Consider the following 15,003-nt stretch of genomic DNA (forward strand, 5'->3'; position numbering starts at 1 on the left):
ATGAGATTGTAGAGTTTAGAGTTTGAGTTCAGCCATGAAACAAAATATTTGTACTCTTCAATGGAACATAAGAGAATCCAGAGACTCTACAATATATTATTCAAAATGTCCAGAATACAATCCAAATTTATTAGATATGAAAAAGCAGGAAATTGTAGCCCATACTTAAGATAAAAGGCAATCAATGGAGATCAAGTTTGATATGGCCCAAGTTTGGAACTAGCAGACACAGATTTTAAGCATCAACTAAAACTAAGATCAAAGGTATAGAAGAAAATATAAGGAATAAGGCAATGGCGTCTGGCACACATGTTTGTGTTTACACACTCTATTCTTCATATAAAATAATAGTACTTATAAAAACAGTGATGACAGAAAGTAGCTCAATTATGCACACTAAAAAGGAGCTCAATTATGCACACTATATCCTAAATTTGGTTTGTAGGACATTCATTCATAATAAACAACCATTTAAAATGTACCTTGCTGGGTGCTAGAAGGGCAATGAAAAATTAGATGTTCTTCTATTCACAGACCTTAGAGTTGACTTGAACCTAAACAACAATATTATAAGGCCAAAAATAATGCATTTCGTTAAAACAGTACTTAAAAGCAGTCTGAGGTCTCCGCTATTCGTGGAGAAGATCTAAAGGAAGGTTTTAAGAAGGAGTGACAGATGACATGGACCTTAAACGAGCTTAAAATTTTTTTTTGTGGGCATGATGGGACAGGGGTGAGCATCCAGCTGTAAACAGTGAAGAAAGGTCTGCATATAATGAAATGAAGTAGCCACCTTTGGCTGGAGGGTTTAGTTTGTGACAATGGTGGTGGGATCTAACATATGATAATATAGGTGGGCCCAGATTGCAAAATGCTGGGCCAGATAGTTAGACATGATTCTTAAAACAATAAGGAACCAATTAAAAAGAAAAGATACAAAAGCCCAACAGCATTCCCTTTGAAAACTACAAACCCAAAAAGAATTTCCATTATTTATTGTTTATGATTCTCACAATCACCTGTACAAAAAGTAAATGGAATAGCTCATATAATTTTAGTGTAATTCTCTTTAGTCTGTTGAGGATTAAGTTGCCAAATGATAGATTTGAGTAAGAAAAGGATTAAGAAATGTTCTATGAAATTACTTAACATTTTGGTTACAAGATATATGTGAGAGTTTATGGTTTCATAAAATATTTCACTGTACTACTTAAAAGAGTCCACTATTCCTTTGGGTAGGGGTGGGGCAAATTGAATTCCATCTTTACGAATTAAAACCCATGCATAAAATACAAATGATGATTAAATTATATGTTTTATCTAAGTTTGCAGAAATAAGCAAATACTTCTTTCCTAAGGCCCTTTTGTGGCCTTTTCTGATGAGGAAATTCAGGAGATTCTGTTTTCAGCTTATCAGGCAGTTATGAAATCACATTGAAAATTTCAAAATATTGACAATAAAGGCAAGGCATGAGAAAATATCTTGAAGCCTAATAATAAGTAAGAAAATAAATCCTTTGTGAGTAATGTGTTTTTATAATATCTCAGTAGCTTCAAGTATGGAAACATTAACTGGGAGTATTTTAGGTTTTTGTAATGTCAGAATATAATAACACCAGATTATCTCAGAACAGGAAGGACAATAGAATTTTATTTCTTTGTACTCACAATGCTTATTGTATCCTTCATGTTACAGCTAATGACTTTAAGAAAAAGAGCATAGTTACATGGCCTTGGACATATTTTGTTGCTTATAAGCAAATTATTATGCGATATTTATTTGACTTGAAAAAGCTAATGTAGCCTCCATTTATTTTTTTCCTATATTTGTTTTGTGGCATGGAGTGGTGGTATCTGGTTAATCTATATTAATATGCACATAAATATTCCCTATATTCTACAATTTCATAAAATGCATTTGTTTAGAACACTTCCTTCAATGGCCTTATGTAATATTCTGTGAAAACAAAGCTCACACCAGATATAAGTCACTGTCTTTGAAATAAAGTTGTCCAAAAGCATTTACCTTTGTTTTGTTTTGTTTTGCTTTGGATTTTCTGATAGGCACTTTGTGTTCTATAACTCTGAGATTTTTGCAACTCTCCATGGTCTCTCTTCTAGCAATCATTTACACCTAAATTCCCTGAGAGACAAGCTCAAACCTGTCTCTCCCTTTGTTGAACCATTTCCTTAGGTACCATTTAATAAGATTAATTGCACTAAAAACCATATAAGAAAATAGGACTTATAGTTACAACTTGACCCCAATTCATGATCAATATAAAGAAATGTCATATAGGCATCATTGAACTCAAGTTGCTTTCTTCCTTGTTGCTACTGTTTAAATTTTGCTCAAGAGCACAATTTCTAACAACAGTCTTTAATAGTGTATGCCTAATCTGTTACTTAGTTTTCACATTAATTTATAAGCTCAAACAAATAAGAATAACATAATGTTGCCAACACTTTTTTTTTTTACAATCTGACCAGTGATTAAATACAGACTACTTGATGCTTTATCTATCTGCTATTGCTTTTAAACTGATTGAGAAAGTCTTGTAACACCCAGGGTTTTGGACTTCCATGCCCAAACATTAGACAATGTCAGTCTAACTCCTTTAAGTTCTTAGGTGAAGAAACCAATAAATACTTCCCATTTTCTTCTTTTCACATACTCCAGATGCAGCGTGTTTTTAAAACAGTGTCAGGCCTATCCCTCTCTGATTTACATCTGTGAGTTGAATCAAACTGTAATTGGCCTACAGCTGCACATATAAAATAATCTGTTACACAAGCATCTCGCTTTTCCCTGCATGGAAACATCAGTCCAGGACCTCATCTTCTAATGGATGTAAAGGATTTGAATTGGTGCCTCAGTTTACTCATCAACATCTCCCTGAAGTGATCTCCCAAAAGGAAATAGAAGATAGGGTTGATGGTACTGTTCAGAAAGGCCAAAGGCCGAGTCAAAATGTAGAAGAAGTTGATGGCAGCCTGAGTGCATTGGTATTCCTTCCACTTCTCCAGGCGTGAAGCGATCCTCACGTTCCGCATGATGTGGTAGGGAGTAAAAAGCACGGAGAAGATCACAACGGCCATGATGACTAAGGTGAGAGGCTTTTCAAGGGGCAAAGCAGTAGCAAGCTGCCTGTTCCTCTGCTTTAGGAAAAGAGCAATCTTGAAATAAAAGAAGCACATCACCAAAAGGGGAATGAGGAATCCCAAGAAGGTTAGGCATATGCTATGAATGAGGCTCTTTTGGGGGTCCCCAGAACTTGCATAATCAATGCAATTGGTGCCATTGGCAGCTAAATTAGGATTTATAAGAGGAAGCATGGGTAGTAGCTCTAAGGTTACTAAAACCCAAATAGCCAAAGAGATTAAAACAGCGAACTCCTTCTTTTGCAGAAAGTGTTCCCGGAAAGGATACTTCATGAGCAGGTATCGATCAATGCTGATAAAAGTGAGAAAAAGAATGCTGGTGTAGAGATTGGCATGAAGCACATACCGGTTGCTTATACAGAGTATGTCCCCATATAACCACTTTCCTTGAGAATAACTTCTAATCAGTATGGGAAGTGTGCACAAAAAAGCCAAGTCTGAGATAGAGAGGTTAAAGAGATAAACGTTACTGCTATTCCAGGTCTTCAGACAGAAGAGGTAGCCAAAAACAACAGTGCTACTCCCAAGGATTCCCACAACAAACTCGATCCCATAGAAAATGGAAAGGTAGTACTTTTTCAGGGCAGCCTCTGCTGCCAGCCAATTCGGGCAAGTTGTGTTCCACGCCTAAAGAAGAAAAAGAAAAGGTAAAACACTAGACTATGACTAAAGACAAAACTGCACAGTACATAGTAATAATTTAAAAAAAAACCTCTTGTTTTTTTAAACTCTTAAAGCTTGAACTATAAAAAGTTGATTATATTAGGAAAGAGTGCATATACATACATATTCATATAGAGGTATGTCACTAATATATTACTTCAACAAATATTTATCGAATACCTTTGAACTATATGCTGGGCACTGGGGATAACAGCACCAAGTCAATGTTCCTAATCTCAAACAATTTATACTTTCTTGGCTAGAACCAGGAAACAAATAAATGCATGTCACATAATGGTAAAAAAAATGTCTCAAACATAAAGGAAAGCACGTGAAAAGGCCCGGAGGTGGAAACACACATAGAGGACTTGACAAATAGCAAAGAGGCCAAGAAATGGTGCGATGAAATAAGTGGAACATCTAATTCTTTTTTCCGTCTGCAGCTGTTCAACCAAGTCTGCTGAGTTAGATTTAATTGAACACAACCTAGGAGAGGACACAGGGATACTTACCACTCCAGTCTTGCTATTTTAATAGCTTTTATTTTATTTCCATATTGCCAAAGAATTATGGTTATTTTACTAAATTTGAATATAATTCCAGTTTTAAAATATGATTTTTTTAAATTTAAAATATGAGCCTTAAAATCTTAGTAATGATAATGAGAGTGGCCACAATTTGCTGAAAGCTTATGGTATATCTAAGCAACAACCTTGAAGTCAGCTGTAGCTTATCTCCAATAACAAATAAGCTACCAAGTCTTGTCGCCTGTGGTGTCTGGCTATTTCTCAAGTCTGTCCCCCTCATGACCATTCTAGTCCAGGCCACCATGATCTTTATCTTAGACTGTATTTTATCTTCTATGGTCTCCTCACATCTTCTCTGGCTCCCTTTCAATCTCCCTTCAACCTGAAAGCCAGACAATCTTGAAAACTACAACCAAAATCCAGATCATATTAACTCCTCAGCCAAAACACTTAAATGACCTTCCACTGTCTAGGTAATGAAGTCCGAATCCTTAATGAGTACTTAAGGCATGCATGATTTGGCTCCTGTAGGCCACTTCAGCCTCACCTAGCATGAGTCTCCTCCTTGCTCTTCTTCCTATTCGTTGAACGCACAGAGAACTTTCCCAATGCTCAGTTCACTGAATCCTTTCTCACTGACTTTTCCTCCTGTGACCCTTGACCCATCACATACACTGCCCTATGTCTGCACTCCTTTCAGACCTCAGTTTGTGTGGGTTTCCCAAGACAGACTCTCTGACCTACCATTTTATGTATATTTTATGTTCTCCTTGTAAACTAAGTTTCTTCGAATTTCTTGCAACTTTATCTTATTCATGTTTATCTTCTACCTCTGCCATAGTGACTGCCAGATAGGAGATGGTCTGTAAATGCTTGTTGTGTGGGGATGGAGATAAACACTTGACTGTTTGGAAAACACTTTTATAAATATTTCCTCTAAGGTCAGATAAACCCATTGCTCTATCCCACTATAAATCTGACACTGTACATAATGTGACTAATATTCAAAATGGGCAATTGTACTAGTTAGGTAGTTTTGTTTAGACACACATTTGTCAAAAGTAAAATTATATACATATCTTCAGGATCAATTTTTTTAATTAAGGTTAATTTAAAAATTAGGAATTTATATCTGAAATTAATAAATATCAGAAAGTCTAGGATATGTACCAAGGTATGAGTTTTATCACTAGGGATGAGACACCAGATAATATTTAATGTGTCCTTTTTCCTTTCAGTTTATTTGGATTTTCTTTTTGTTTCCCCAAATCACCATGTGTTGGATATATTGAGATTTCTAGAAATATAGCAAAAAGGTTAATGTTTTTTTTTAAATAGGCTTTGTTTTATAGATCAGTGGTAATTTTTCACTATTATTTTTAACTCTCTTCCCCACTGCTTTCAGTTCTAAGACTTCGGGAAGCACTCTCTTCCTTGCCTTCCCTGATATGGCAATCTCTTTAGAGTCCTCCTTCCTCTCTTTGTAGGCTATTTGCCCAGGCTTTAAATGTTGGAGCTCCTCAGAGCTCAGATCATTATTTTGGGATTGCTCAAAATGCAGGTGCACAAACTCAGTGGAATATTAAGACAATAGAAAGTTTCCTTAACACTCATTTGTTTCATTTTGAATTTCCTCTTTTTCTAGTCCTCACTCTTATTTTTCTGATGTTGCAGTTCTTAAGTGCTCTGACTTATGTCAGTAGCTTCTGTGCACAGGAAGGTTTGACTGCCATGGCAGGAAGAGAGCCATGAAGACATGTGTAACTCCATCTGCCAGGTTCCCAGTAACTACCACTCAGGCAAGTCAGGGGCCGTGCTGAAGCCATGCAGAAGTCTTCTGCTTTGAGCTGTCCCCTGGGACTGCAGATTCAGGGAGGTCATAGGGGTAGAGAATACCAGAACTGGAATAAGGAAAATGAATGGCTAGTCACCTTTGTCCTGCTTCTCAGGTTGCTTTAACCTTTTTTAAAAAAAAAAAAAAATGTATGTTATTCTGTAGCACTCACAAAGAAGATACAGGTAGGCAAAAAGAAGAAATGAAAGTTGTCTGTAAACCAACTACTTCTAATATTTGGATATACTCTTATAGTTTAATATTTATTTGAATTTATTTTTTACAAAAATGAGATTATGCTCTTTATGATATTTTATAATCTGCTTTTTGATGTATTTTATTCTTAAAATAATTTTCTTAAGTCCCTAATATTAATAAACTGTGGTTTATAAATGTCAGTCTGTCTTATATTTGCCGGCCAATTTCAACCTCACCAAGACCCATAATTTTCTGGGTATTAGAGTCCAAATTAGATGATGTTTGTAGTTGAGTGTGGTTTTTAGTGTGTCCGTTACAATTCTATAAATTGATGAGATAAGCTGATCCTTTAAGGGAATTCCTCAATTGAAGGGAAATCCCTCATGAAAAATTAATACTCTCTCTTCCATTTTCTAGTGGTTGTATTTTTAATTTTTAAGGAACAGAAATCATGATAAATAGGTTATAGCAGTGCTGGATGAGTTATTTTTAACTGTTTTTTAGCTATTGTAATTAAAGTGAAATCTTTAATTATATATCCAAACATATATCTAAACTGGTTAGAATGATTAAATTACAAGCAATATTCAATTTACTCACATAAGCAGATCAGTAGTATGCATTTTTAATTTGGAATAATGTTTCTTTCACTGTTGTTCTACTCAGCCCTTTAAAAATGTATAGTTTTGAAGCTTAAATTTAAAAATACATTTGATAGCTTATTAGCTTTTAAATTGTTTTTTCTTATAATTATCACAATTAAACAAAGATCATTTGTGCATTTTAATCCTTGACTGATTCTTTAAGGCAAATTTACATGGCAATATGAGTATTTTTTTTAGCTAATTGCTATTTTCATTAATAAACAATTTGAATGTACAAATATATATTCATACAGAAAAGTACAATCATTTAATATTGATAACTTCATTTTTAATATATTTCCTGAATTTATGTCATAAGCCAAGTTATTAAAAAGTGATAGTAAGGTATCAAATTATATGTTTATGAATTAAAAAAAAAAACTCACCAATTATAAAAGTTCTGGAAGGTATTAGCAATGTTTTTGCAATTTCTCATTTTTCCTTAGTGAATTATACTCTTGAACAATTGTAATTTTTACAAACATAATGCTAAATTTAATTTTTTGAATGCCTTGAGATTCCCTCTCACATATTTTTTTCTAAACATTTAATTTTTTTTCTGTAAGTAGTTACATTTAAATAAACCTGATTACTTTTTTTGTTGAAATATGTTACCAATATGTTGTCACATTTAGCAAATGTGATAAACCTCTGTAAGTAAAATAAATTTAGTGTTTGGCAATTACAAAAAACATTACATTCAGTAAAAAATAAATGTAGGAGAAAAAATCATGACTTCCTTTCAGTTTCTTTTGTTGTTCTACATGTTATGAATGACAGTTCAGACAGTTCATTTGCCCATGACTTAAAACCTTAATTGCTCACAAGCCACTTTTAAAAGAAACCCCTAATGGGAAGCCCGGCATTACTTTGTATACCTGGGTGACATGAGTTGCATTATAACTTACCATTCCATTGGAAGGCCCTGATCCCTTGACAGAAATTATTCACCAGCAACTTGATACAGCTTCTAACCCAATGCTGTGCCCCTGGATGTAGTGAAGTCTAATTTGCATATCATGCAGACAAGATAAATAATTCAAAAGTCCAGGAATAATTTATTCAGTCAAACTTCCAAATACAGTTCAAGGGGAACTTCCCATGAGGTCAAGACACAAACAAACTACACATTTCACAAATAGAGTTTGTAAAGACTACTGTTGAAATCATTTCATTCACTGTCAAAACAACAGAGAAGCATTTGTTGTTTTCATGTTGATTTGCGTATTTAAAGTTAGCATAGTTTATATTGGATATACAATTGCTTCCGCTTTTTTCTGCTTTTGCTTTATTTTTCAAATTGACAATTTTAGTGAATTCTACATTGGGCATATAACTAAGCAGCTGTTATCAACAATTTTGAGGGAGCTGTAAAACAAATTGTGAAAGCCAATCTCAGTATATGCTCTGTCAGTGTTCCAGCAAAAGGGACACTAGAGCTTCAGGTAGTTCCCATTTTATTTTCTGTGATTAAAATCAAGAGACACATAAAAAAGACATATCAGATGGCTAGGGATTAGGGAGAAAGGTGGTGTCTAAGCAAGATAACCTCAGTACATGGCAATTCATTACATCCCAATCAATGCTTGGCAGAGCACCTGAAAGCACATCACCATGATTTCAGACAGGAAGCACACCTGGCTTTTTCTGAGGATTGTATTAGATTTATATTCAAGTAAACACTCGGTCAGCTTGATTTGAAGCATTGGGTTTATGCTGAGAAATTCCCTTGCTGTGCAGGCAGTAGTCATTTCATTTGAATGCCGTAAAGTTGAATGTTGAGTTAGCAGCGACAGGCAGAAGCTCCAAGAGAAACTCTGTATTATTACAGCTAGTTCTTCTAGCCAAACATTTCCCCTTTTCCAATATATGAGAGCCCAAAACTTAGAAACTTGAAAAAATATATTTTATATATATGCACATATGTATTATATACTTAAGAGTATACACATGCATGAAATATAAATGTATTTATATGTGAAATGCATGTGTATTTATATCAAACAATGTCTCATCAGTTGCTGGGTTCTTAAGATATTCTAGGTATTGCACTAAGCACCTTTGTGTACTGAATGCTTATAAAAACTCTACAAGGTTGTTATTTTTTAAAATTTTCCATTTTATGGATGAAAAATCAGAGGCTCAGAGAGGTTAAATAACTTTTCCAAGATCACGGACTCTCTAAGAAGATGGACCTGTGTCTAAACCTATATATTTTGACTCTAAAACCACCTGCTCTGATTCTTGATTGCCTACAAAAATGAATGACAGTATCTTTAATGTACACCACAGATTGAATCAAAGTTCGAGAATTAATGAAAACCATTTTTCAGAAATGCAGCTATTTTCTACTTTTAAAAGGAAAAAAAGACTAAAAACATCATTTTTGTCTATAATTTTGAAAGGGCAAAAAGCAAAGAATTTGGATGACCAGTGCCAGGCTTATTAATTTAAACATAAATTAATATGGCTTTCCTCCAAACAACCAAGACATATGAATATATTTCATAAGTTCCTGCAACATTCTAATGAAAGCCAAGTGCTATTCCCTTTGTGGGGTGGTATAAGTTCCCCAGAACTTCCTCTTTTGTCTCTCCACATCCTGACTCTGGACTTCTAAGATGAAAAGTGGTCTCTACTTCTCCTTTCTCATAATACAAGTGATCAGACTTGTGGCCTGGTCGCCTTACTTCCCTCCCATGTCTAACTTCACTGCAGATCACATTGCCTCAGGATGCTTTTAATGAAGAAGCTAGAGTGACTCTGGGATGGACTTAATAAAAGGTCTCCAGTACTTCTGTTCTATTCATATTATGAGTCTTTATGCGGGTCTACAGGAGGTAACTGAACAGAGTCAAGGCCAGAGTCAGGGTTATAGGCTCTGTGAGCAGGGCTCCTGTAATGAATGTGCTACCTTTTAGCCACACAGGACCTGACACTGTAAAGGACCACACACTTGATTTAGTGCTCTACTGTCACATTCCAACTGAAATTTTTCATAACCTTTTAACAAGGGGCCCTGTATTTTCATTTTGCACTGGGCTCTGCAAATTATGGAGCAGTCTTGCCTGTGAGAGTACACATCTAGAAAATCATTTCTAGTCAGCATATAAAATTTCAACAGGGCAAAATTTTTGGTTTTGGGGTTTTGTTTTGTTTGAAATAAGGTGACATGTTGAAACTTACTGCTTGAGGAGCAATGAAAATTTCAAAGGCAGTCAAGTTTGCAGTATAATTTACTGTCTAAGAGGTAGTACCACATACTGGTTAAGAGCAGATGCCTTGGAGGCAAACGACCCCCTTTCAAATCTTAGCTTCATGGCTTACTACTGCTCAGTTTTCTTGTCTGAAGGAAGGATAATAAAAGTGCCAGTCTCATGGAGTTGTTATGTATATAGTAGAAGCACACAGTCTATACATCTAATATATAGTATGGGTATATATTAATTGCTACATAAATGCTGACTGTTCTAGAAGTTTATAACAAATGAGGAGACCTCTTCAAAATGATCATGTCAATCCAATGTCATCAATGTTAGAATATTTGCTGCCCAGGAATGTCCATTTAAAATGACCCTATAAAAGCCAGCACGGTTTAAAAAAAAAAAAAGAACTCGAATTCTGGCATTGCCTTTTACTCTCTGTGTGGTCTTTGAAAAGGCAACATAATTCGGTTTCCTCATTTGGAAAAGGGGAATAATAATTCTTACCCCATAAACCTCATAATGTCCATTGTACAAATGAGATATTATGTGAAAACGCTATGGGCCAGGAATGCAAGAGGAGTTCAGGTAAACCAGGAGCACTCATCAGGAAATTCAAGAGCAAAAATAAAAGGGTGGGAAGGACAATCAAAATATTAATTAAATCCAATGTTAATAATCAGTCTAACATTTTCTGAGCACTCTGTAACAACACTGTGTGTACATTAGTTCCTTTAATATTCACTAGGATTCAATGCAGTGTAGACTGTTAATATCCCTAATTTTCAGATGAAAAAACTGAGGAGGAACAAAGTTTAAATAATTATCCACAGTCACGTAGCTCGTAAGTGTCTGGGTTATAATTTGAAGTATTATTTGTTTGATTCCTGACCAAGTCTCTGATTTTATTTTGTCCTTCTCATGGTAAAAAAGGAAATATGAGGTCAAAACATAAAATCACTATTGTTGGACATTTTTGACTCTAAATATGGCACTTTCATGTGTTTTGGCCTAATAAAAGTAAGTTTAAAACTAACACTAAGTTTAATTATTGGTTATTATATTTACTGGTTATCAAATTTAATTGTCTGTCATCTAAATAGAATAGAGCATTTATATAAGAAACCAGAAATGTTGAAAATGAGTAAGCAAAGTGTTTACAGGAAGGTTCTACTAGTGACATCTTTGAGCATGTTTGGGAAGATACACTTCTTTCAACAGCATAAACAAGTCTGTGTGGAAAACAACCTGGTCTAAGGGCCACAGGGATCTTCAAGGAATCACAAGCAGGGAACTAAAAGGACAATTAATTCAATTCAAGGAACTTCTAATCCTGTAGGGGTGGTAAAAATATTGTTACCTTACTATTAATATTGCAGCTCCAAAGAGGTTGAAACGAATCAAGAAAATTATTTAGGAAGATATTTTGGTGTTGCTATATTGGATGGACATACCCAGTGCTACCTGATTATTTTCCTGTCCAATTATGGTTTTACATAAGAAACTAAGAGAACAGCAAGACAGAAAATATAATAGAGAGTATATGTGCATTGCCTCTAAACTCTTCCAGCTTGCAGATTCTAGAAACCAAACAATTGAATGACCAAATTTGCTTTACCAAGGAAAGTTGTCCATTCACGATAGGCATGCAAGCTGAAGCAAAGCAATCTGTTTCTTCTTTACATAAAAATCCTTGTCATGTAAGAGTCACATTAGTAACGCAGATTTGTACAACAAAACGTTGCCAGCATTTTTTCTTTTATCATGCAATTGAGAAGAATGTGACATGTTTATTATTTTTGGGCATAACTCAAAGAATTTGTTTTCTGCTGAATTAAAATATGTTACTTGTTAAAAGTATCTGGCGACAGCTGAAAAAGTTCTAAATTCTTTGAACTATTAATAGTTAATCTAGAAACATAGCAGAGTCACCTTTTAATTTTCAGTTTATATTCAGATTCCAACAGCTAAATGATTTTTTAATGATGTATGGTAAACTTAATCACAAGTGTTTCCCAACAAAAATAATGTTGTCTTGCTTCTTTGATATGAAATTTAAACATCTGTGTGAAATACAGAGACAATTTTCCTCCTTAACAGTCACTAAGGCATAGATAGCCCTTTTGATTAAAAGAAGAGAATTTGCCTGAAATATTGAAATAATTTATTCATTTGTTAATTGACTATTCAACTACTCAGGCTTTTCCAGTCACATTTATTGTATTTTGTATAAATTTGCTTGATTCTTGGAATATTTTGCATTATTTATGAAAATAAAACAAACAAAAAACAGCTAGTTCATTGTTTTGATGTACATAGAAGCACTTGCAATTGGGTACTAATTAACCATTCCCCATCTCACATTCCTTGTTTGCTCTAATTCATCATTTACTTTTGGAATAAGGAATAAGAAGTCAGTTTGCTTGAATCTCACTGAGCACTTTAATAATTGAATCGGGAGGTTTTCAAAATTCTCTAGAGTATGGGAAATATGTTCATTAAGAGAGCTAAGTGCTTTGTGAGTGCATTATAGGTTAAATTAAGGAAATTGCCTGCCCCACTAATAGAACATTTAGTGGTGTAATTCTCCTGTTTTAGTATCTTTACCTCTGCAACATACTCATTGATGCAATTATTAATTTTGAAGTATGTTTTGTTCTGACTTAGCAAAACTAATACAATTTGACTTCACTGTTAGGCCAATGTTGGAATATATGTAATGTAATGAAGAATTTTCGGGCTGTAGTAGTTCTGACAACTGCAATTAAACAACATAAAAAGTTAAGAAAATATTTCAAACACTGCCTTTTAAAAATATCCCCCACCCTGTACATATTATTTATGTGTCTATAAGTAGTATTTTTTCATGTTTAAAACCCAACATCACTTACATTATTTAAAAGAAGAGCACACTTCTTTAGAGGAGCCCTGAGTAATGTATAAAATTGTTGAATCATTATATTGCAAATCTGAAACTAACATTACATTTTATGTTAATTATGCTTCAATTAAAACACAAGTAAAAGAATTATTATTGCTGGTCAGAACTCCTAGTACGGGCTATTGGATCAGGAGAAGTGCTTAGAAACCATTGTGTAGAGCTGCCTCATCCTGAGCACAAGGGCATCAGGCTCAGTGGTTTGGAAGGACATGGATGGATGGAGAAGGCTGAATCTGGGAACATGGAGGGATGGTCTATGCACAACAGAGATGCCAAGATCCATGTTGAGGGAGGAAACGGTGATTATCTATCTATCTATCTATCATCTATCTATCTATCTAATCTATCTATCATCTATCTATCATCTCTCAGGGTGGACTCCCTGTGGCTTCCTGTTGGAAGGAGAAAACCACTCTCTGGTCCATCCCCAGATTGGTGCCTAACATTGTCTGTTTTATTTAAAAAAAAAAAAAGGAAGGAAAGAAAAAGAACAGCAAATGTGAGAAAAAGAATTCAACAATTTGACCCTCCATGATGCCTCTATCTTCAGGAGAAGGGTAGAATATATCAGGAGCTTCTCACTGCCAAGGGAATTCAAAACACAAAAGCTTATGCCAAAGACGATGAACTCCAAACAAAACTCTATTTTGTTTGTACACTGTGACCATAACGAAATGCACCAGCTGCATCAATTTGTTTTGCCACTGATAGGGCCTGTAATCCTCAAACTCCAAGCAAACTTTTTGAATAATAATGGCCCAATCCCTTTATTCTATCATTCCTTCCTACTGTACTCAACATCTTTTAAAGACCTGTATGTATATCTATCAGGAACTGGAAATGGTGAAATGTCCATTTGTAGCAGAGATTAGAATATAGGGAAAATAAAAATGAATTTTTTCAATGACACTAGAATCTTGAATGTTAAATACCAAGCTCCATGAGAGGAGAAAAAGAAGCAGAGATTAGGAAAGACTTCCACAAGCAATATCTGATATTTTTTTCTCTCCTCTCCTCATTTCTATTCCTTCCTCATTAGTCAGACACTAATATTTCATTGCCTAGCTCATGCCATGCCTTCTTTTCAATAATGAATTTAACAGACATGTATTGATCACCTACTATGTTCAAAGTGATACAGGAAATAAAAGGATAAATAGTTATAAAACCTGACTTCAAGGAACTTATGACCTTTTGATACTCAGATCTTTTTAATATTCTCAATAAAGTCCAACTTTCTGTGGAATTTCTCTTGCTTGCTGTCCCTATCACTTCAGCTATTCCACAATATATGTTTGTTATTGTTTGAATTTTTAGAAGAAAATTTTTATACTACTCTATTAATAACCTAGCACTTCTATAATCCCTGAAAATCTCTCCTTTTCTTGATTGGCTAAGTCAAATATTTAATATGTGATCTTAAAAATTTACATCATTATCTGAGCCTTGGTTTTCTCATAGATGAAGCAAATTGGTGGGCTGAGTTGTAAATGGTAAATAAGAGATATAAGGGCTACCTCTCTCCATGCTTGAGTTCATGGTAAACATTATTTGTCAATCATGCTATTGCCTCTTCTGTACCCAAACTTATGCTTAGAATATTTCTTAATAGAATGCTCCAGCAACTCCTTACAGATTAAAGATATCATTCATGGTACACCTTGGTTTGAATATAGGAGTTCTCATTTAAATATAAGTTACCTGTTTCTACCACCTGCTAACTTCCTCTTAAAAATCTAGTACCAACTGAGAATTTGTTTTTTTTTTCTTTTCTATTTATTGTTTTTATTGAGGTGAAATTGGTATATAACATTATATGTTTCAGGCATAC

The 15,003-nt window shown here is 34.4% G+C and overlaps 1 protein-coding gene across 1 annotated transcript; it reads right to left on the reverse strand.

The window, feature by feature from the left end:
• Positions 1–1,047: 1,047 nt before the first annotated feature.
• SUCNR1 (succinate receptor 1) lies at positions 1,048–8,012 on the reverse strand. Its single transcript, XM_028103030.2, has 2 exons — positions 7,937–8,012; positions 1,048–3,789 (listed from the first exon to the last, which is right to left on the reverse strand). Exons 1-2 carry the CDS (start codon positions 7,937–7,939, stop codon positions 2,836–2,838), a joined length of 957 nt encoding a protein of 318 aa, XP_027958831.1. The 5' UTR covers positions 7,940–8,012; the 3' UTR covers positions 1,048–2,835.
• Between the last annotated feature and the right edge of the window lie 6,991 nt (positions 8,013–15,003).

The sequence above is a fragment of the Eumetopias jubatus genome, unplaced genomic scaffold, assembly GCF_037043125.1.
Source record: "Eumetopias jubatus isolate StellerSeaLion01/CBP00866 unplaced genomic scaffold, mEumJub1_p1.0 scaffold_1, whole genome shotgun sequence".
Classification (NCBI taxonomy): Eukaryota; Metazoa; Chordata; class Mammalia; order Carnivora; family Otariidae; genus Eumetopias; species Eumetopias jubatus.